Here is a 22,126-nt window from a genome sequence, read left to right as displayed (position 1 = left end):
GATTCTGTTCTGAGATTCTGATTCTGTTCCTATGTCTGAGAGCATTGTCCAAATGCTACCTGAACTGGACCTTGGCCACTTCCCTGGGGAGCCTGTCCCAGTGCCAACCACCCTCTGGGTGCAGAACCTTTCCCTAACACCCAGCCTGACCCTCCCCTGTCCCAGCTCCATGCCGTTCCCTCGGGTCCTGTCGCTGTCCCCAGAGAGCAGAGCTCAGCGCCTGCCCCTCCGCTCCCCTCGTGAGGGAGCTGCAGGCCGCCATGAGGCCTCCCCTCAGCCTGCTCTGCTCTGGGCTGAACAATCCAAGGGCCATCAGCCTCTCCTTATACCTCTTTCCCTCTAGGCCCTTCACCATCTTTGTTGCTCTCCTTTAGACACACCAACAGTTTTATGTCCTTCTCCTATTGCGGCACCCAAAGGCTTCACCCAGTACTTGAGGTGACGTTGGTGCGCACTAGCGCAGAGCTGAGGGCGACAGTCCCTTCCCACAGCTAGCCATCTGTGCTGTGCCTGATGCACCCCAGGCCCTTTTGGCTGCCAGGGCACACTGCTGCCTCAGGTTCAACTTGCCGTTGACCAAAGCTCCTAGTTCCCTTTTCATGGGGCTACTGTCCAACTTCTCTTTGGGTACCCTGGGATGAAACCCATTGGGCCTCAGCTGGAGCAGCAAACCCTGTACAAGTTCAGAGCTGGCTGGGAGTTCATAGTTCCTTCAGTCATGCTCCTCCAGCTCCAGAAGAGAGCAGTAGGCAGGAAGGATTTTGAAGATTTAATCTTTGACCATATCCTTCTAAATCTTTTGATCGTATATCCAGGGACTTTTGATAGTTAGACCTTTACATGATCCTAACAAAACAAACCAATCACTAGCAGCTGACACAGCGACAGCACAGAGGAAGAGGATTCCTTACCAAGCCACGACCACCAGTGCGATGATTACGAATAATGGCATCCCAAGGTGATTCATCAACAAGAGGCTTTTTGTCGTAGATGTCAAGCAGCTGGCTGACACTACGGTGAAGGGAGGCTTGGGAATATGTGCGACTTAACTGGCTCTGACTTGGTCTCCGTGCCCTAGAAGCATTATGGACACCGCGGTTGCTTGTGGGAGAACCAGCTCCTGGAATTTTTGTATCTTCTAGCCCCTAGTGGGAAGAAACAAACCAGCAAATGTAATACACAGGGCTTGGCCCTCAAACACTTTATCTAAACAAAACAAAAGCAGGAGTGTAACAGAACAGAGAAGGCCATGCCACAAAAATCATGCAGAGTTATAAACTGAACGACAACAACAAAGAACCCTTCCCCACTGTCAGACAATCATGTCACTCAAAAGGAAGAAAAAAAAAACAAACAAAAAAACACCTCTGTGAAGCAGGGCTTTCCCTGACTTTTTTTCTCCTCTTTTTTTTTTTCTTTTTTTTCTTTTTTTATAATTAGTCAACAGGTAGAGGTCCAAAGATTTTTGACTACATGAATGACAGTCCAGACTTCCACAGCAAGGGCACGTTAGCAGACTTTCTTTTGCTCAGTTATGGTCGGTTACCATGACCAGGAAAAACCCAGTTACCCACCAAGAAAAACATGCAATGTAGGTAAGATGCCCTTATGCATGCTCTTTGGGTCATCTGGCACATCACACGTTTTGCAACTCTGCAAGCTAACAACTCTACCTCAAAGTGCATTGTGTAACTTTTGAGAGTGACACTGCTCGATGAATCAGACGTGTCAGCAATAGTCTCAAACTGAGGTTAAAGAGAGGGAGGAAAAGCATTAGTGCAAGCAAAGGTGCAATGCAGGTGCGGTCTGTTCTTTACGGAGGCTGTGAATTAGCTGCAGCTCAGTGAGCGGGGAGACAGTGTAGCAGGGTGTGGGGGAGTGGGGAACTGGCAAAGATGAGGCACGATTTAACTTCAACTGATCATCAAGTACTATGTGGGCAGCCAGCATTGCTTGCCGTGTGATCTCGCTAGCAACTGTAAAACACAAGCAATTTTGCCACTTCATAGCAGCTCTGTACTAAGTTCTCAGATTAAGTAAATCCTTCAGCTGATGCACTGTACAATCTTCCTATTAACTCCATGAGTGTTTGGAAAAAAAAATAAAATAAAAAATCAGGAGGGAAAATAAAAGGGGCAGAAACATGGAAAGGAATTGTGTGGGCACGCCAACAGCAAAGACATTTTAAAGTCAACAGGAACAACATGACATGACAGACTGTAAGAAAAGGAATCAAAACCATGAGACCAATAAAAGAAGTTTCTTATGCTCTCAGCCTTTGCCAGGAGAAGGGGCACACTGGAAATCCCATTGTTTCCAAGAGCTGCTTCGTTGAGGCACAGATGCAGCTTCTTGGCACTGAGACAAGAAGGAACAGAATGCGTGAAGGATGCAGGAGTCACTATCCTGCTTCATGGCACTCACAGAGAAAAGAAGCTGAGAAGTGACAAGAAGAATAGCCTTGTAGCTTGCGCCTGGGAAAAAGCACAGAACAGGAGGGCACTGCTGTTCTAATTTTTAATCTTGTAGCAATTTCCAAATTCCTTTTGTCTTGCTTTTCACAAATGGGTAGGATAGCAGTACTACTCTGCTTCATGATGGAATGTGTACTTTATCCTGGGTTTTACGCAATTATAGCTTGTCATAATAAAAATGACACTAAGCTTTCCCCTTTATCACTCCTCAGCAGTCCTCCTCCTACCCCTTTGGTAGCGCCAGTGCGGCTTTATGTGCACAGATACACACATGCTCTTTGTAAAGGTTCCTAGCTTTTTTCTCTGGTTGCACTCACTCTCCCCAAACCTTCACGGCAGCTGGTCTTACAGCATTCCAGCTGGGTGGTGGGTCCGTACTAGAAAGAAATAGAGCCTGTCCCTAAGTCCTGCTTTTCACAGGGACAGCTCATGGATGCCTGACAAGACTGTCAGACTAGCCATTCCTAACAGATAGTTGGAACCACATGGCAGGTTCCTCTGAAAGCACATTTTATTACTTTTCTCATGATGCCACGGTCTTTTCAGCTCTGCTGCAGATGTCAGCGAACATCAGGTGCCATTAGTGGCTTTGGATTTTCTGTGACTACAGATCCAAAGTTTGTCACAGGGCATCAGAAGCATTTCACATCCAGAAATGTCAGGTCCTGCAGACCAGATGCCCTAGTGATCTTTTTGGATTAAGTGCCTGCAGCCTGGCTCTCTGTACCTTCATAGCTATAACCAGATAGCCCTTTTCCTACACTGAACAGCCTTCAGCTGGTAACGAGGAGTACAACAAAACAGTGAAAGGACAAAGAAAAATTGTGAGGGATATATAAAGATGTAACATGATGGATACACAATATTGTGTTTTACCCAACCTACCGGATGTGTTTCACCTGTTGAATACACACTCATTGGTGACGTTCTTTTCTGGAGCGGAACTAAAGGAGGTCTGTCTCGTGCATAGGGTTGCTTGTGAACTTTCCTTTGAAGAATTAAGGAGAGAAGAATAGCCAAGATGATCAAACCTAGAACTACCATCAGCACCGCAAACCACAGCTCATTGTAGAATTTTGCACTTTTGGACTCTGCTTTGTCCTTCTCTCCAGGTGTTGTCAAGATCAGACCTGTAAAAATCAAGAGGAATTAGGGGAGAAAGGGAATGTTATTTCAGAAAGCCATTTAACAATATGCTATCCCTTTCAACTCTAATAAATTAGGCAGAAATTTAAGTCATTTTGTCGTCATGTGCTTATTTGCACTTATGTTCAAGGTGGCATAATGGTTCAATATGCTAGCGGGCTATAATAAAAAGCTTACTACCCTCAAGAGACCCTGCTTAAAGTTCTGGCATTGCTGCTCAGGCTGGAAATCACCACTGCATCAGCAGCTCTTGAGAAAGGAGGCGGTGGAGGTGGAATGTGAGAAAAAAAGGGTTCTCCAAGTAACCTTGAAGAGTGCAAATGCCTACGGTAATTTCAGAGAGGCACAGACAGAGGACATTCTCTCCAGCACTGTACCAGTACTTTGTAGCAGCAGGCCTGTGCAGTTAAAAAGAGTGGGAGGAAGACTGAACAGAAATGACTGATAAATTAATACAAAAGAAAACAACACGGAACATTTTATTCCTCCTTTCCTTGCCTGTTAGAAAAAAAAAAAAAAACCACAACAAAGCAGCCAGTTGGCTCTGCTTACGCACCACATAAGCATCAGAAAGCTCTCTGTCAGAATTTCCTGGTTAGCTGCAATCCTACATGTGTATCCAGGCTCTTTGCTAAGGAATTCCCACCACTTTCACTTCTAAGTCTCCACTGCAAGCTGCCTGTGGTGCTGATCCAGTTTGTAGTAGGCTCTGGGTACAGCCAGCAATCAAAAGAACAATGGAAGGTGATGGATATAGAGCAACTGGGAACATTTCATAATGCTTTCACTGCAGCATTGCCTGAAATTCTGCAGGAGGATTGAGCGAGAGCATGAGGAGGTATGTCAGGGAACTTCGGTGTAAAGAGAAATTGCAAAGACAAGGCCGATCTATTTTAAGTTGAAAAAAATGCAACTCAAACAATAAATAACTTAATTAAAAGCAGTGCCCATTAGAAATGGTTTGAGCTTAACTTTGCTTCCTAGAAAACTAAGCAGATAGGAAACGGAACATTTTACTGGTGGGTATTTACGAGGCAGTGGACAAGAGCTGAATGAGATTTCATTACACCAAACTCCTTCTGTTTGACAAAAGAGTAAAGGATCTTTTTAGCAAGGGTCCTGAGAAATCTCATATGACATTCTCATAAACTGGTTAGGGAAACATGTCCTAGGTGAAACTGCAGACTGTAACTGGCTGGATGATCAACAGGAATATGCAAGGAGCTAGTGGGTGCAGGGAGGACTTGCTGGGGTGAGTGAGTTGCAGGGAGAAGAGAGAATGTGTATTTTCAGTGTCAAATAGAGGAGGAATGGGAAGGTCAGCATTAGAATTCAAGATAATCTTAATTTGCAGCTAAATTCTAAAAGAGAGCAGATACTACTCAGGAGGAAAAAACACTGTATGTCATGGCAAAAAAAAAAGGTTTTAAAATAAAATTAAAAAAAAACACAACATTGCAAGGTTGGAGAAAAGATTTGAAGCTGATCATGTTGCAAAGAAATGGAAATCCATTCATGGAAAAAAGGCACATTACCTACATACCTTATACCCTAAGGTGCTAAGGAACTACAGATCCTTCAATAAGATTCCACCCTATCTGGCATCCACTACATATCAAATTTTTACCACAAACACATAAAATCAGTAGGTGCTAGATGTTTTTTTCACATAATTACCAAGTCCATCTCCAGCGCTGTATTTGATGACTGGTGTCGTGGCACTCCCTTCATCGGTGATACAGGTCACTTGAAACAAAAAGGCTAAGCAAAAAGGTTGGAAAACGCTATCAGCAGGAGAAATCAAAATTCTGTAGGTGCTGCTTTTTCGCCATCATCCACCAGCAAAGATGGCTAGCTCTGAGAACAGCCAAGCAGGCATAGCACATAACCCAACATAATCCTACTAAGTTCCAGATCAGAGCCTCATAATCCCTTATACATAGGTATTAAACATCTAAACCATGAACTATGGCAGATCATAGGGTGGCCACCACTATGATGTTGCTACAAATTATGTTCCTCTTTCAACACCCAGGTCTCTCAGTTCTCTCTCTTCCAGTGATGTGGAACTGGGAACTTTCAAGGTATTAATCATTGTGCCCTAAGTTTCTTATGCTCCACTTATGGCTGATACAAACCTGTTATGAACATTTGAGTAAAAAAAAAATAAATGTATAGTATTAGCATCATTGCAGTAATCAGGAAAGTAAAAAGTAAACAACAAACCCCTTTAAAATGCAAAGAAAACCTCTTAAAAACATTTTATTTTCTTCCTTCTTTCCTTCCATTCCTCCTTCATTCCTTCCCTCCCTCCTTCCTTTCTTTCCTGTCTTTCTTTTCCCTGTTGATAGAATCTGCTTATATTTCAAACATAGCAAATTTCTGAAAGAGAAACTACATTTCAAAGCATGGCTGATTCCAAAAGCTGCTGACTTAGTTTAGTTTTAAAAATAAATAAATAAAAAATCAGGCTCCAGCCTTTTCTAGTGCTGATGATTTCCATACATTTTTTGAGAGCACAGCCTTGAACAGTGAAATTGCAACGCAGCTCCAGGATTTGGAAAAGCTCAGCCCTCACAATGAGCCAGAGTGGGTTCACCCAGTCAGGTAAAATATTTAAGAGGAAGCTTAGCTCCAAGGATTTTTGTTTTGAGGATCTGCTTAGATGCAGTTCAATGAATTTGGCTATAGCGTTCAACAAGGATTTACAGGGAGATCACAGCTGGCTAGAGCTGCTTCTTAGCCTCCCATTCATTCTTCCACTTAGGAAGAAAAACAGTAGCTTCTATGCTCTTAGCTTGGGATGCCCATGGAGAGAGATTTCTTAGACTTAGCACACAATAATATTAATTTAGCTCAACAGTCTTTCACAGAGAGAAACACACAGGAAATTGAAACTGACTTTTGTCAGATGTCCTTGGCAAATACAGCTCTGTGTCAAAGCCACTGTAGATGCGCTGCCCACTCTCCGTTAACGCATACTCCTTCAGGCGGCCGTTCAGCACGAAGGTGCGACTCCAGTCTATGTGGATGGTAGATAAATTGCTGACAACTGAGAACGGAGCCATGTACCGAGGTGCTGCAAAAGAAGGAAAAAAAGCTCATTTCTAGGCAACAGGCATGACAGAATTATACAGCAGAGAGAAGAGTTCTGAAGGATTCAAGCTCCTCACACATGCTTCCTCTCTGTCTCATATACATGTGTACACATGCACATACATGAAAATTGGGCAGGGGGGCTGAAAAGCAGGAGCAGATGGTCCACAGAGAGAAAAGAAATACAGAACTGACTTCAGGGAGAAAGAGTTCCTCAGTTAGGCTCAACAACTTGCTGACCAAAGACTTCATTTACGTTTGAGGTGGTTGTTTCTTGTGGCTTTGCCATTAAACCAGGTACCCACTATGTGCTGGTTTGTTCATAAGAAAGCTGCTCATCCAGCTGCACTTTGCTGCTAATTGCCCCCTTTCACTAAGCCAAACCTTCCAGGCAAGAGGAAGGAGACTTTCAGAGTGACTCAGGAGACCTGGCATGAAGAGTTCAGCAAGGCAAGAAAAGCAAGCCATAAAGAAGAGAGCTGCAGATACAGTGGACAGGGGTTGGAAAATGACTTTCAAACCCTTTTCTTCTTTAAGTCTCACCAATTTGTTATGATTTTTCTCCATTTAAATGTTCATTATTACATTACAGCTTTCAGTTTACAATTTATTAAAACATGGTTTTAGATTTAAAGACTTTTTTTTCTTTTTTCTTTTTTTTTTTTCTTCCAGTGGTCACATTAAAGAAAAATGGTCTGTTCTGCCCCAAACTTTCATCTGAGAATCCATGCAATGTAGCAAATACCTTAGTAGTAGTTTTTAGTAACTACTCAGCAAAAGCACCAATTGATTTAAATGGGATGTCTAGAAAGGTGATTCTGAAATCCTGACACCAGATGAGGTGAGGAAAAATTAATATTCTCTTTGCCCTGTCCTGGCAGGGTGAGGTGAAATGTCCATCTCATCTGTTATAGAATGACTACGGCTACATCATTATAGATCTTTTCAATAAAAGCTGATGTTAGACTACCACAAATTCAGTTTTGATGTTAAAATCTATTCTGACTGTCTGCACAGGTCTGGCACATTTAATTTCCATGCAGACCACTACATGAACTTAAAGTATTGCCTGTGGTGGTTGGGTAGCAACAAATTCTTACTTCACTGTCAGCAAGGATCCAATCATTCAGATGAAACCCAAGGAAAACTTTCATGAGCCCTGGAAGTAGTGTGACATGAATTAGGAGGGTAAGATTATTCTTGAAAAGAATCACCAGGGCTCTTTTAAGATCGCCACTTTTCCCAGGGACCATTTATGGCAGTGTGTTTATTACCACACACCAGCCTTCTGGCAATACTTGAACTTTTATGTTCTGAAGGTGTGCTGCCCATTCTTGGTAAAATAAAAGGTTTCCTTTCCACAAGCACAGAGGTTGGAATATCAGATGGTGATAAGAAATACTTTTGAAGGAATGAGCAGTCAAGCCCCAGAACAGAATTTGAGTGAATGGGCAGCAGAGGTGACCAGGGACACAGAAGAGCAGGTTCCTGGGGACGTCGTCTTTCACAAAGAAGTCACTCAGCACAATGCAGCCCTGTTCATTAGAAGCAGGAATGCTGATCTGTGAAACATTTCTCATACTTACGCTCCTTTTCTGTAGTGAAACCAACCCACTCTGAGGCGCTGCTGCCGACGGAGTTGTAAGACACAACTCGCAGGTTGTAGGTTGTGTAAGGCTCGAGGTTGGACACATTGGCACTCTGTCCATTTCCTGTATACTTCACCTCAGTTGGGCCAGGGCTGCAAGCCTTTACTGCTGGCTGCAGGTTCAGGGGACAAGCCATATACACATGGAGCTCATAGCTGAGAAGAAAGTGGAGATTTTGATTAATCAAGAGCCTTAACATCAGAACAGCCAACCAACCATTTCATCACAATTGCTGTATGTCTGGCTACCAGAGAGGAGGCTAGACCTCATCTCAGTTTTTCTCTTGAAGACTTTGGCCCCAGCTGTAAGATACCTATGAACAAGCATGGTTGTCAGTCACACAAACAATGAATCTGTTGGTGCCTTAACAGACATCAACACTTCTGCATATCAGATAGTGGTCTTGCCTTACTAACTACAAGATACAGCTGCCTCATTGCTGCCAGCTGATCTCACAACCACAGCTGCCAGACAATCACCTCCACTCCCAACATCTCTTCCACCTTCACCCTCCAGCCCCAATATCTTGTTCATGAGAAAAGTAACCGGTGCACATAAACATTTCCTGGATGGAATTTGGGCCACGCAGGATACCACCACCAACACCAGGAAGGATGAACATGGGTTACAACTGTCCAGAGCTCTCAGCCCTGTGATTACAGCTTACATCCAGGACAAGTGCTCTGGAGCACCCCTACCTGGTGACAATGCCATTGGGTGACTGAGGGGCGCTCCATTGGAAGGAGGCGTTCCTGGAGGTCACGGTGCGGATCTGCGGGGGCGGCTGCTCCGACGGTGGAGCTGGCTGAGTGGTGATTTGGGCCATGGGTCCTTTGCTGCAACAGTTGAAACACGTGCAGGCCTCCACACCAATGGAGTACGTGGTAAAAGGTTTTAGCCCATGTATTGTCTGCTGGGTGGCAGTCCCTTCTGACAGCTGTAAAAATTAAGAGGGATCTTGTCACAGCTTCAAGCACCACAAGTACTAAATAAGAGTTATTGAGGTAAATTAACTCCAAAAGATGATGGCCACAAGGTTCTGCATGTCCTTTAAGTCTGACATTAATGCAGCTGCTGTGCACTGGGACCTCTGCAGTCATTTTCCTCCTATTACAAAGTTAAAGGGCACTGTTCAAAGGAAAAGACCATGCCATCACTGGCCTCACAGACCTCTTGAGTTAAGCTGTAAACTCTGTATGTCAACTTGCAAATGTCATTCTCAGGGACAGAGAAACTGCAAACTTAATGGAGAAAATCTGGGCTAAGTGGTACTGGAGCAAAAAGAAATGAATGTGGAAAATGCCTCCATAAGTGTGCTAGTAAGTACCCATGCAGGTCTCACAAGTTTCCTTGGCTTGGATACAGGAGACAGTGTTGGGCAGAGTGATAGGCACGTGCCTGGTGGGTCAGTTTACCTGATGGGAGAATGCCATCTCCAGTAGGAACCTTTGAGCAGAGGGCCAACACAGCGTGGCTGTGCAGACAAACGGCTATGGTGCTGGGCAAGCCCGTTAGGCAACTCTCCTACACCTAGCACAGGAGACCTGACAGAAATGGTGCCCTTGTTCCTAAACTGCTTGCAGGAATTGCCACCTCACATCTTTGCTGTAGTCATTTGTGGGTACAGCTTCTTAAGCCAAAGTAATTAAAATATATAGAAGGCACCAACAATGGGTAAAATCCGCTCCCATTTGGCAGCTTGTGACTTAGTAGAGAGTGCAGTAGAAAATAGGAAGGAAGAAGTCAAGCAAGCAAAGGAAAGCACGTAGTACTGCCTGATGTCAGTGCTAGAGATGAGACAGCAGCATGGCAAGTGTGAGGGGATGGAGATGGAAGACCAGACAGACACCGAGGAGATGAGTTGGCTGAATCAGACATGAACATGGCCAATTGCACTGGGAGGAATAAATGCATGGAGAAATAAATGCATAATGGATATTCAGTAGGCAGCTTAAACTCATGGAAAGGACTGATGGCCTGGGAAGGTATCTCCAGCACTTCCATGTTGAGAAAGATGATACAAGGCAAAAGGCCCATATAAACGTTTACTTTTTGTAAAAAACAAACAGATAATGTTAGACACGAAGAAGAATTCAAGTATTTTGCACTGATTTGGTGGTAACTGCTCCAGATACCTTGCACAGCCCTAGCCTTTCCTCACATCTCCCCATTTTATAACTCTAATGAAGCCTCATAGGTTTCCTAGCTTAGCTAAGTCCAATCATGTCTGGACACCTAATGGATTCTGTCTCAAGGGAAGCCACATCTCAGCCCTACTAAAGCATCACTCGGGTTGCTGCAGTCTCTTCACATCTGTTGAGTCTTCGCAGGCAAACAGAAAGAAATAGTAGCAATCATCTGCTACCACACACGTATGTAAGTCTACTCTTTCTTGCCTCCCAAGTGCCCACACTAGAGAATGAGAACCCATAGTACAGGCATACTTAAAATTTAGGAAACCTTTGAGGATCACACAGAACCCTCCAGGGTCTCTCCTATGGGCCTCTTCACTGCAGCAATGCCCAATCTAGAGAAGACACCGACTCCACAGATGGGTCTTGAAATCCTCCACTTGGCACAGACACCAAAATGAGGAATTGCTTAAAGAGATGGTTTACTGAAATCTGCTGAACAGCTAAGATCTGCCCCAGGGAAGTCACCATTAAGGACATTAAGTTACCACTAATGCAGTCTAGGCTGAGAAACTGAACACAGAAGTTATCTTGCTACTTGCATTGTTCTTAAGTGCTTTACCATGCAATACTTCTTACCAGCAAGAAATATTTTAAGGGCAACTCAGGTTTTTCTTCAGAGCTTCAAACCTGTAGGCTACCCAAAGCACACAACCATTTCCTACTGGCTACAGTTCCCACCTACACCACTTGGACTGGCAGAAGCTGTCTGGAATTATTTCATTTGGATGGTTAGCCACCCCTAAAACAACACTTTGCATTCTCATCACATTGTCACAGCACATTACCAAGTGAGAAAGGTTTGAATGATAAAGTGAATTCCTTGAGAAGCACATTTAGCTGAGTTGAAGTGTTGGGACCGCTTTGGCCAGAAGAGAGCGTTGCAGAGCAGGCAACAAAAGGAGCACAGGAGAGGAGGAAAACTTGCAACCAGCAGTAGCTGTTAGCAAGAACAAAGCTGTTAAAGCTAGAAAACACAGCTTCAAATGGAAATACAGAGATAATTTCAGCAATACTCACCACCACTTCATTCCCTCTGGTATCATTAGAAAACAGCCTGTAGATGCTGACCACCCCATTTGGCTTAAGAGGGGGGTTGATGTTCACCACAGCCACCGTGGATGCCACTGTGTGGAACAGGGGAGCTCCCAGGCCCTCAGGAGGGGCAGGGCCCGTCCGGCAGCGGGACCAGCCGCTCGGTGTCCGGCCCGCTGAGTTCACCGACCACACCTTTGGCACACAAGAACAGCGAACTGTCAGTGAAGGAGTCAAGCCTACAAAACCTCCACAATAAGCCAGGGTGCTACAGCAGCTTTACTGAAGCTGAGAAAGACATGGCACAATGACATCCGTACAAAATGTCTCATCAGCTGCCCAGCACCTGTATTTACCCAGTGACTTCCTAACGGAAAAAAAAATAAAATAAAAAAATTCCCACCACTGCACTGAGGGGAAGGAAGCAGATCTCATGTCTCAGACAGTGTGTTCACATATCTCCTACATACCTGAATTCCCACCACTGTCTTTGTCATGCCATGCAAAGAGGATGCCTTGAGAAGCTATGATCAACATTGATAACATTTTCAAACAAATATGAACAAAAATACTGACATCCAGTCCTGCTATTGTCTCCCTCCTACACAATTCCTTCACATGTGCAAGCAGCCCCCAGACTGAATTGCCTGGCACTGTGTGCCATCCAAGTTATGTTCACCTGGAGTGAATCTCACTAGCCAAACTCTAGTTACTCTTTAAATCTGCAAAGTTTTACAGAAACATCATTCTCTTTAAAATATTATTGTATTGCATTTGGAAACATTTTCAGTATCCTGGAATATAAATGAAGTCAATTGAAAACAGAGTTCGTCAGTAACTCATTTATTTTCACAACATTCACTTCATTGCATGAGCACAAAGACAATGGTTACAGTTCCAAGATTTCAAAATTTAGCAGCTTGAATTAGGCCTGATTAAAAAACACGTCTCTATGAACTATACCTACTGATTTTGTCAGCTTCCCAAAACCAGAGTGATCTGCAGACTACATAAAACTCAGCACTTATTAAACACAGTCTCCAACAAATCTGCATGAAAATTAAATTTTGCTTTCATCAAGGAGTGAATAAACATATGGAACGATGTATAATCTTATTTATCAAAAACCATTTGTATAATTAAACACGAATATCATAAAAGGTTGCCTTAGGTCGTCATTTGCATGAGTAAGTAATTTGTAGAATGTCAGGTATAATAGACAGAATAGATGGATGCGTGAGCATATAGGGTTAAATTAGGCTCAATATTAGCCAACCACACAGTGATCAATCAGAATGATAGATCTAAATGGCAATACAAGAAGACTGTCTGAGCGATTTTTAGTATAAGTATTCCTTAGTAAGCTTTCATGCTGAGCAGTTCTAACAACAGTAAAACATGTTCTTATGTGATCTACTCCAGGCAGAAGTCCTGGGGAAGTGGATGGTGGGACTGTGCCTTAAAGTAAATAGGAGGTTTAGAAACAAGAAGTCTTCAAGACTGACCCTGGCATCTTTCCAGCTGGCAATGTTAAGTATCACGACCACAGGACACTTCACAAAGAGCCTGGGGAAGGAAAAAGGCCAAAAAACACTGCAGTGGCTTTAAAGACTTGGCTTTAAAGAATTGGCTCTGCCAATTACAAAACTAAAGTTACTGCCTCATTCCTTCAGTAACATATAATATCATCCAGTGAAACATGACATAAGTACAGATGACACCCTATGATAAAAAGCGCAGCCAGAGTACTTTCATGTTCAGTGAGATCAGTAATATATTTCTGTTGTGAACTTTTCATAAAGTCAAACTCTGCTCACTTTACTGCAGTAGGTCAAACCCTCTATCTCAGTTAAGTCCCAGCTGCTACAAAGATTTGCCCACGGTAGTTCATTTCAAGGAGCATATTTCTTTGTGGAAAGAAGAAGCCGCATATGGAAAGAACAGCTCGGAGCCTGCCACTCGCCTTGACTCAGTGCTGACCTTAGTTCAAGCGCTCTGGTTGCACGCCAGGCTGTGGCCTTAATGAGCACGGAGCGTGGCAGCATCAGTCGGACCTGAGCTGCCGAGCCAGCTCCCACAAAAACTGACGGCGATGAGCTAGGAGGAGAGGTTTCCTGCACAGCACAGCAATTAGGCCTCAGAATGGGACCCCCTAGGGCATTCGGAGAAGAGAGGGATGCAGCATAGCTGGATGTGGGCACCTCACTGAGGGCTGGAGGGAGACGCCTTCCTCAGTCCCTCTTTCCCCTGTCATAGGTGCCTAGTGCGTGGCCTGCTCCTGTGTGGGGTGCTCTCCGCGCTCCCTCTGGGGCTGTTCCCCTGTGCATGAACATAATGAAGACAAGATTCACTGAGCAGAGCAAGGGTGAGTGCGAGCAGGCAGTTGCCTAGCCTGGCCCTTCCCCGGGAGGTGACAGGGAGCCTGCAGCCTGTCCTCCAGGCCCTTCTGCTAAAGAGGCCAAGGTGCAGGTGGGCCTGACTGACAGCCATGGTCTGAGAGCGCCTGCGGGGCAGACACAAGACACCCAGCCCCACCAGAACTGTGTTACCACCAGCAAGTCTCCAGCAATGTGAAACTCTCTCAGATCAGCTTCAGAGACAACCATGACAGCTCAAAAGGAATTTTGAGGATTTAAATTCTGGATTTGCATTGACCTTAGCCTGTTTCCCTTCTTCTACTTAACCATCTGTAAAAGGACGGATGGCAATATAAATATTTCCCTATGAGAATCGCCATCAAAGTAAATCCTGGTCAGTGTTTGGAGACCCAGAGCAGTAAGTGCACAGAAATGTCAGAATATGGAAATGTTCATGTTCAGCCATTTCAGAGCATGAAGCAATCGGACAATGAGGCAACAGAACCACAATGAGGAGTGCCTGCTAAATTTGGAGGTTTGGTCATGGCTCCTCAATAAGTCACCACAAAAGCATGGATGACTGAAGGCCTGGCTAATCTGAAATTCCATGGTTTGGACTTCTGTAAAAAGTTTTTTGGGATCAAAAAAAGTCCCTCTAAGACGTGACATATACAGCACAGAAAATATTTATTGCATTTATATAAAAATATAAACATCTTAGTAGGCAACAGCATCATCTATTGTTCATAATGGTAGAAGATTTTAGAAGCTACTTCAGAGCACACAGGCATGTGGGGCAAACAAGAATCAATTACACCTCACATAGGCAGGGACGCATTGAGTGGCAAAGCATAGACAGCAGAAAGACATCAAAAGTTTCTTATAACTTGACTTTCTGAATATACTGCCTCCAAAAGCATTAAGTCTGACATCATGGTGCATGGCTCAGCACCTTGCCAAAAGATGAATGGCTGCTAATGGCTGCATTGCACCCAAAATCCAGGAGAGGGCTCCAAAATTAGTTGCACAAGATACTATTTAAAATCCTTTATCAATTTGCTGGCCTCTGGCCCAGACTGCACTTTGAAGTGGAGCCAAACAAGGGAAACCTCTCTGGAGCCCACATGCTTGGAGAACTAGAGAAGTCCCATTACAGGTTACAAAGGTTGTTGCTTCCATCATCAGTGAGCCTTCACAGATCTATCTCCTGGAAGAGACTGGAGAAGAGACATCACTCAGAATGATCATAGGACAGCCTTGGGGTTCATTGGCACAGCAAGAAGGGAAATTTCTGAGAAAATGGACACAGCCTGAATGCAGTCAGCCCAGCTTGATCAAGCTTTGGAAAGCTGAGTAGCAACTCCTCCCATAAAGGGCAATAAAATCACAATGGCCCTAGGGTGTAGATGGAAAAAATCATGGTATCCTACATGCTGACAGTGGGAGAAGCCTTCATCTCTAAGCCACACAACTGTGCCCCAGATGTGTCTGCTGCACATTTCTTGAAGCCCCAGGTCCTTACCTGGGAAATCTATGTTTTGAATTTAAAAAAAAATAAGCTTTTCTTTTATCAAATGGAGATCATCTGTGAAGATACGTATTCCATACAGGTGGTGCTAATGGGAAAAACCAGCTGGATTTACACTCCCACAGCTCTTCCAGTGTGGCAGATGAGCCTCTCTGTGATGAAAAAGGGATGGTGAAGAAGCTGCCAGAATAAAGCAGTCAAATTAACCCCCCTTAAAGGACAAAGATAGTCTGTAATTAAGGCAGAAAATGCAGTATGTGGCCAAAAATCCCCCCAACGGATAAAGTGGTATCTTGATCCCATGACTCCCATTACAAGAGGAAGCACAACTACAGCTGACTGAGCAGCAGTTTGGCAGAGGACATGCGTAGGCTAACACCTGCCCGCTCAACACACTCATGTCTCAGACCTGGCCCCAGCAATGTGACAGGCATTACAGCTTTAAACACAGGGGCCAACGGGGAAGCTCCTGAGATGGAATCCTCTCCATTCCTATGGAGAATGAGAAGCTCTCCAAGAGGTCTCATTCTCCTTCACTTCTGCTGAAGCATAGCAGGGAAGCAGCAGGCAGAAGGGTGGGCTGACTGGTGGTAGCTTGCCTGTCTGGAGGCAGCAGTCCTGCTGACTTCCAAGGTCAAGGAAAACTGGTATCTTCTTCTTCACACAGAAGAATTCCTGCTTGCAGGAAATCAGAAAACTGCCAACTGCCAACCAGCAGCAACTCCTGGGCTCCCACCAAGCCATACAGGCACTGTGCATCAGAACACTTCACACTGCAGTTAATGCCATGCTCCTGTGAGGGACAAGACCTCAGCTCTGTTTGTGACAGCAGCTTCCACTGAGCTCCTGCAGGCACTCAGAACCCAGCTGTTTGCCTTAAAACAAAGCCTCATCAGTAAATCACTGCCTACCCTGAGCTTTGAGCCCTGACTAGAGCTGTGGGGTAGAGAGGCAGTGCTGTTGGTTCCGGAGAACCACAAGTTCAGAACAAGCCTCATCTTCCACGTGAGTATAAGAGTCAGGTACGACTTAGGTATCTGCCCTTTGGGAACCCAAGGACTGCACACAGCTGTGTCTGCTGGTCTTTCCAAAAGGGATTCAACACTAGCTCTACTCTGCACATATGAGGAGAGATAAACAGTAGCAGAGACTAACTCATACCACTCCTGCATTTCTACTATTGTTTCCTGGAGTCCTAAACACACAGGACTACCTTGAGACTTTGTTTTGGGTTTCTTCACCAAGATTTGTTCAATTTCTTATCCTACAGGTAAGTAAATGTAGAGTTTCCACAGTGTAGTTCTTTTCCAAGAAAGTAAGACATTTTAGGGGTATATAAGATATGACATCAGTAAGTTTCACAAACATAGCACCCAGTTTTTATTTGTGTTTGAACAGCATTCTGCAAGATAACTGAAAAGTCCATAATCTTGGCTAGTTAAAATTAGAGAAACGCAGGCAAGTTCCCTCTCACCATCATTTGCAGCAGCTTTCACAAATCTTTCTTCTTATCAGATCTGGCTGACGTGCAGCCTGGGTAATTTGGGATTCCTTATGCAATACCAGCCCAACTCAGAGCACAAAGCTTGTCTGCAGAAATCTAGCATCCAGCATTGCAATAATGTATTCACACTGGGCATTGCAGTGTCAGGTAGGTATTAGCAAAGTAGAAAGTTTCAAAGGAGGTCGTCAAATGGGGACAGAGCAAAGGCAAGGGACAGAAGGTATCATGTCCACTCATGACCAGGGGTACAAAGAGGTAGTAAACGAATGTGTGCTTTCTAATTGCCCATCCTGAAATCCATACTATTCCCTCTTCAGCATTCAGTCAGCATCTTAGGGAGGCCATAAACATATAATGGGACAGATTTTAGGTCCAGGCTTCTAGCATTGTGATAATCTGAGCCTCTTACCATTGCTATTCATCTTCACTAATCAAATCCTCATAATAAAAGTACTAAACCCATTGTGGGGAGGGAAAAGGGAAAGACAAAGACTACAGGGAAGCACTTTGGGACTTACACAAAATTACCAAATTCTAAAGGAAGCTCATTTCATATAACATAGTATAACACCAGTAATTAATGAAAGATGTAAACAGGTTTAACTCTAAAAAGGCAGAAAATTAAATAATTTGTTTCCTATGGGTATATAATGAGATAGTTACGAAGTTCCCATGAGAGAGATAAGCAGATATTAAAAGGTCTTTCCAATACCTGTAATGGCTAAGGGCAACAGCTAATTCAATAGATTCGATCAAAATCACCACTTCTTTCTCCGCTTCTGATTTATTACTTTGGCTGTAGTTAGTCATCACTCATTTTAGTTTGCTTTTCAGCAGTCATAAATTATGCCTCATAAATAAAAAGATACAATCAAGGAAATCATATCAAGTCATCTACAGCCCTGGAGTATATTTTCCCCCAGTACTCACACTAATGTCTTTTTAAAGGATAGCTTGCCATGGTTTTGAATATGTCAGAAACACAATGTATTGGGAAAAGTCTTGCAAGAGTTATGCTGTAACAGTCTCACTGGTAATTTTGGAAGCCAAAAAAATCCAGTCTAATATCCCTATTTAGTTTAATGAACAAAAATCAAAGTTTGCTTTATCAATACATTGTTTACGCACTTGAATTTAGGTTGGTGTTAGCAACAGAAACATGGTGTGTGAAGGGGGGCTTCATAAAAGAAATTGCGTGGTTTCAAATAGTGCTTCTCCCTACTGTGTGCCCTACCGTACTAGGGCAAAGGAAGCACCCAGTTCAGCAAAAGGGTATTCAGAGTAGGTTTTGCCGTTACCGCAATGAAAGCATATAGTTATGTCTGCCTTACTTTTCAGAAGCTGAAGTCGAGTTTGGAAGTCCAATACCTGCACAGCAGGAGACACTGTTTACTTGGAAGCAAGGGAGCACAAAAACCTTACAAGAAAATCCTCTCTTCCAAACAAAGAGGAGATAGAGAGCATGGAGTGTAAGAAAGAACCATGTTTGATTTTGTCACTGCTTTGTGGTGTATCTTTCTGTCAGGGTGACAGGAAAAAATGGTGAATTAAAATGATGAAAAGAAGCCAAAAGATGAGGGATAGTACAAATGGGCAACTATCCATCACCGGCCAGTCAGAGAAACAGCTTCACCCCATTTTAAGCTGAAGAAGTCACTTAGCTGCTTGTCAGTAACTAAGCAGCACAAACTGGAGCTCAGCCAGCAGTTTGACAGACAGGCTGGCAAAGCCAAGTGTCATCTTGTCATCTCTGTCAAAGTGACCAAGAGGACTGACATATTCTGCACTCCATGTACTTGGTCCTGCCATAATCTTCATGACTTTGCACCTTTTTTTTTTTTTTTCCTATATATCTCTCCAAAGTTTGTTTTCTCTGTGAGAGTGCAAGATGGAGGACCCAAAATGTATTTCTCCTGGTATATCTCAGGATCTTTCCTAGACCCTTCACTTGGCAGTGAAACCACTGAAACCTATCAAGCACTAATATGCTTATGTAGATCTTGCCCCTGACGAATAAAAGTGCTTAAATTCCTTGAACAATTGTGACCCTAACATTTAGGGAGCACAGTCCCTTTGACCAGCATGAATTTCTGAAGTGACTTCATCATTTTTGAAAGTGCAACTTTTGCATCTAGTCTTACAAGTCCTAAATATTCAAGCTGAAGTTTCCAGCAATGGAAGAAAAAAAAATAAAAATTCTGACTTCAGATCCGAAGAAGCTGTCTGGGTTCATCGAACTAAATATCAATGCCTCCAAAAATGCTGGAGAGAGTCCCATCACAGCATTTTGATTTTATCTGCATTCTGCTGGAGGAAATTCAGTTGCATTTAAAGTTTTATGTCCAGCAAACAAGCCTCAAATGCAGGGACAGCAGAATCAATATCCAGTTTAAGTGAAATATAAATCTGGGTTTCATCAGCATAATAGCAAAAGCCAAGCCCTATACTTATGAATAACTTGTCTCACAGGCAAGATATAAATTGTCAACAATGGAAGAGCTTAGAATAGATCCCAGAGGACTGCTGCAAGTGACATAAGAAGAAGACAAACACGTGCATGCAAAAACCTCTCACAGTGAAATAAATGGCCACTAGTGGGGAAAAAAAAAAAAGGAAAAAAAAAAAAAAAGATTTAGGGTCCCAGTCAACAGCTCAGCCCGGTTATGGAGCACAACCAAGATAAAAAGCAGTCTTGAATACATCATGGCAAACCACAGGAATCCACTCAAGAGACTTTCTTTGCTACTTGTCATCAATAGATCATTAAAAGCTTTGGCTCAAACAAATGTCTGTGCTATCAAATTCCCCAAAAAACAGCTTTTGACTGAGGTAATTGGAAGCGGGTCCAACTGATAATATAACACAGTCACCATCAACAACTTCAAGCCCAGACAACAACGTGAGATGTTTTTCTTTAGCTAAGAAAGATTCCTAACAAAGGAGTAGAGTGTGGGTCTGCTTCAGCTACTTGCTACCTACCAAACCCCATCCACACTTGCATTCACATTCTTCACAGATCCTCACCAAAATAGTAAGGGAATCTGGTCCAGCAATAGTTCTGCTATAAACTACAGCAAATGGCGAAGAGAATTCACGGTATTGTGGACCTACAGATGTGCCCTACGCTGGGAGAAAAAAAAGAAAACCTTAATATTTATTCACAGTGGGACTTAAAATACTAAACTATGCTGTTTCTGGAAATGAACAAACAAACAAAAAACAGCTTTGGTCACAATAGAAGTGACAACTGGAACATACATTTAAAGTGTAGTATACATTCAGGCTTGAAGTAACCATCCTTTTTGACTTGGTAAGTATTGCTATAGCATTTCTTGTATTGCTAAATTTACTTCAGTTCTCTGAACTTCAGTTCAGGGATGTCATTAAGTAACTGAAGGCAATCAAGTAACATGGACCTGTAATCAGCAAGAAGAAGTAGTCAGCTCACAGATACTCAGCATTTCCTTCAGCACAAAGCTAATAGACAGACTTTTCACACTGGCTGCTAAGTTAAAGACATGCTGTCAATCCAGAAACATCAAAAGGAAAAAGAGGTTTGTGATTATCAAGCAGTGAAGACAGGCTTTGTGAATACTGCAATAAGTACACTTTTCTAGTAGTATACCAGGTTCTTTTTTCAATAATTTAATAACTGTCCCTTCAGAATCCTTTTCTTACCCAAATTAGAGATGCTAGAACTGATTTATGAAGAAAGCTAGTGCACTCCTCCCTCCAGGTCCCAGGACTCTGACAGTAACAGAGCAAGAGGCAATGGAAGGAAGGTGAAACAAGGGAATTAGGCAGAAAGAAAAACAAGATGTATATAGGCAGTCATTGGAACAGGCTGCCCAGACAGGTTGTACAATCTCCATCCTTGGAGATTCAGGGATGGAGAACTTGGACCAGAACTCAACTGGACACAGCCCTGAGCAGCCTCAAAAAACACCACCACCAACAAAAATAAATAAATAAAGCCAAACCCAAACCAAAATTAATCCAAACCCAAACCAAAAACCCAACAGCAGAAGTAGAGCACAGATACCAAAGAACCTGATCTGTAAATTGCTCTCTCATCAAATTTGCAGCTGGCACCAAAGTGGAGGGAACCAGTTGATATGTTCAAGGGCAGGTCTGGCATTCGGAAGGGACTAAAGCAATAGGTCACCAGGACATTTATGAATTTCAGCAAGAACAAATTTGAAGTCTTGCACTTGGGAAGGAATAACTCCTTGCAGCACTACAGGGTAGGGACTGACTAGCTAGGGAGAAGGACCTAGAGGGTTTCAGCGGATAGAAAGCTGGACATGAGCCAGCAATGTACTCTGGCACCAAAGATGGGCAACAACATCTTGAGCTTTTTAACAGGAGCATAGCCAGAAAATTAAAGGAAGTGATAACATGCCTTTACTTAGCATTTGTCCTGTTTTGGCCCCCAAATCCAAGAAAGATTGATAAATTGGAGCGAGTTCAGCAGAGGGCCACCAAGGTAATCAGGGCATTGGATAATTTGGCCTGTGAGAATAAGCTGTGGGACTGGGGCTTGTTCAACCTGGAGAAGTGATGTGTCTGGGGGGACCTGACTGCAGTCCTCCAGCACCAAGCCATAAGCTAACAGAAGGTGATGCCAGGTTCCTCACAGTGCTGTGTTGTGGGGGGAGAAGAGGAAACATGCTTAAGTTCAAACAAGAGAGGTTCATATTGAATGTAAGAAAAAAAGCTTTTTTCACCATGCGGACAGTCAAGCAGTGGAGCAGACTGTCTGGAGAAGTTATTCAATCTCCCTCTGTGAAGGCTTCCAAGGTGCAACTGGATAAAGCCCTGAGTAACCTGATCTGACCTCTTAATTGACACTACTTTGAGCAGAAAGTTGGACTGAATAACCTCCTGAGAGCCATTCCAACCTGAATTATCTTGTGATCCTGTAAAGCAAAGGAACTTGTAAAAGAAAGATTGCCACCACCTTGCAGGAGCTCAAGAAGTGGAACACACCATGTTTACTACTTTCCAAAACAAATCCATGTCTGAACAATTTTTATTATATTTTAGGGAAAAGGTTGTAAAGACATCTGAGGACTGCCAAAATCAGCTTCAAGACATACCATGTGTACAAATACTGTGTATAGAATCAGTAGTGAGGCTTACTGG

General features: G+C 43.4%; 1 protein-coding gene across 1 annotated transcript in view; it reads right to left on the bottom strand.

Moving 5' to 3' along the window:
• The window catches only part of USH2A (usherin), a 416,419-nt gene that overhangs the window by 1,619 nt on the left and 392,674 nt on the right, over window positions 1-22,126 (bottom strand). Inside the window, exons 65-72 of the mRNA XM_083828188.1 lie at window positions 11,578-11,787; window positions 9,064-9,302; window positions 8,303-8,520; window positions 6,523-6,699; window positions 5,298-5,381; window positions 3,360-3,604; window positions 1,674-1,745; window positions 912-1,145 (exon numbers count right to left, since the gene is read on the bottom strand). Of these exons, the coding sequence (XP_083684314.1) occupies window positions 912-1,145; window positions 1,674-1,745; window positions 3,360-3,604; window positions 5,298-5,381; window positions 6,523-6,699; window positions 8,303-8,520; window positions 9,064-9,302; window positions 11,578-11,787 (1,479 nt within the window). The remainder of the gene's footprint in view (window positions 1-911; window positions 1,146-1,673; window positions 1,746-3,359; window positions 3,605-5,297; window positions 5,382-6,522; window positions 6,700-8,302; window positions 8,521-9,063; window positions 9,303-11,577; window positions 11,788-22,126) is intronic.

Source organism: Anser anser (assembly GCF_964211835.1).
Source record: "Anser anser genome assembly, chromosome: 3".
Lineage (NCBI taxonomy): Eukaryota > Metazoa > Chordata > Aves > Anseriformes > Anatidae > Anser > Anser anser.
This window is presented reverse-complemented; position numbering and strand designations above follow the sequence as displayed.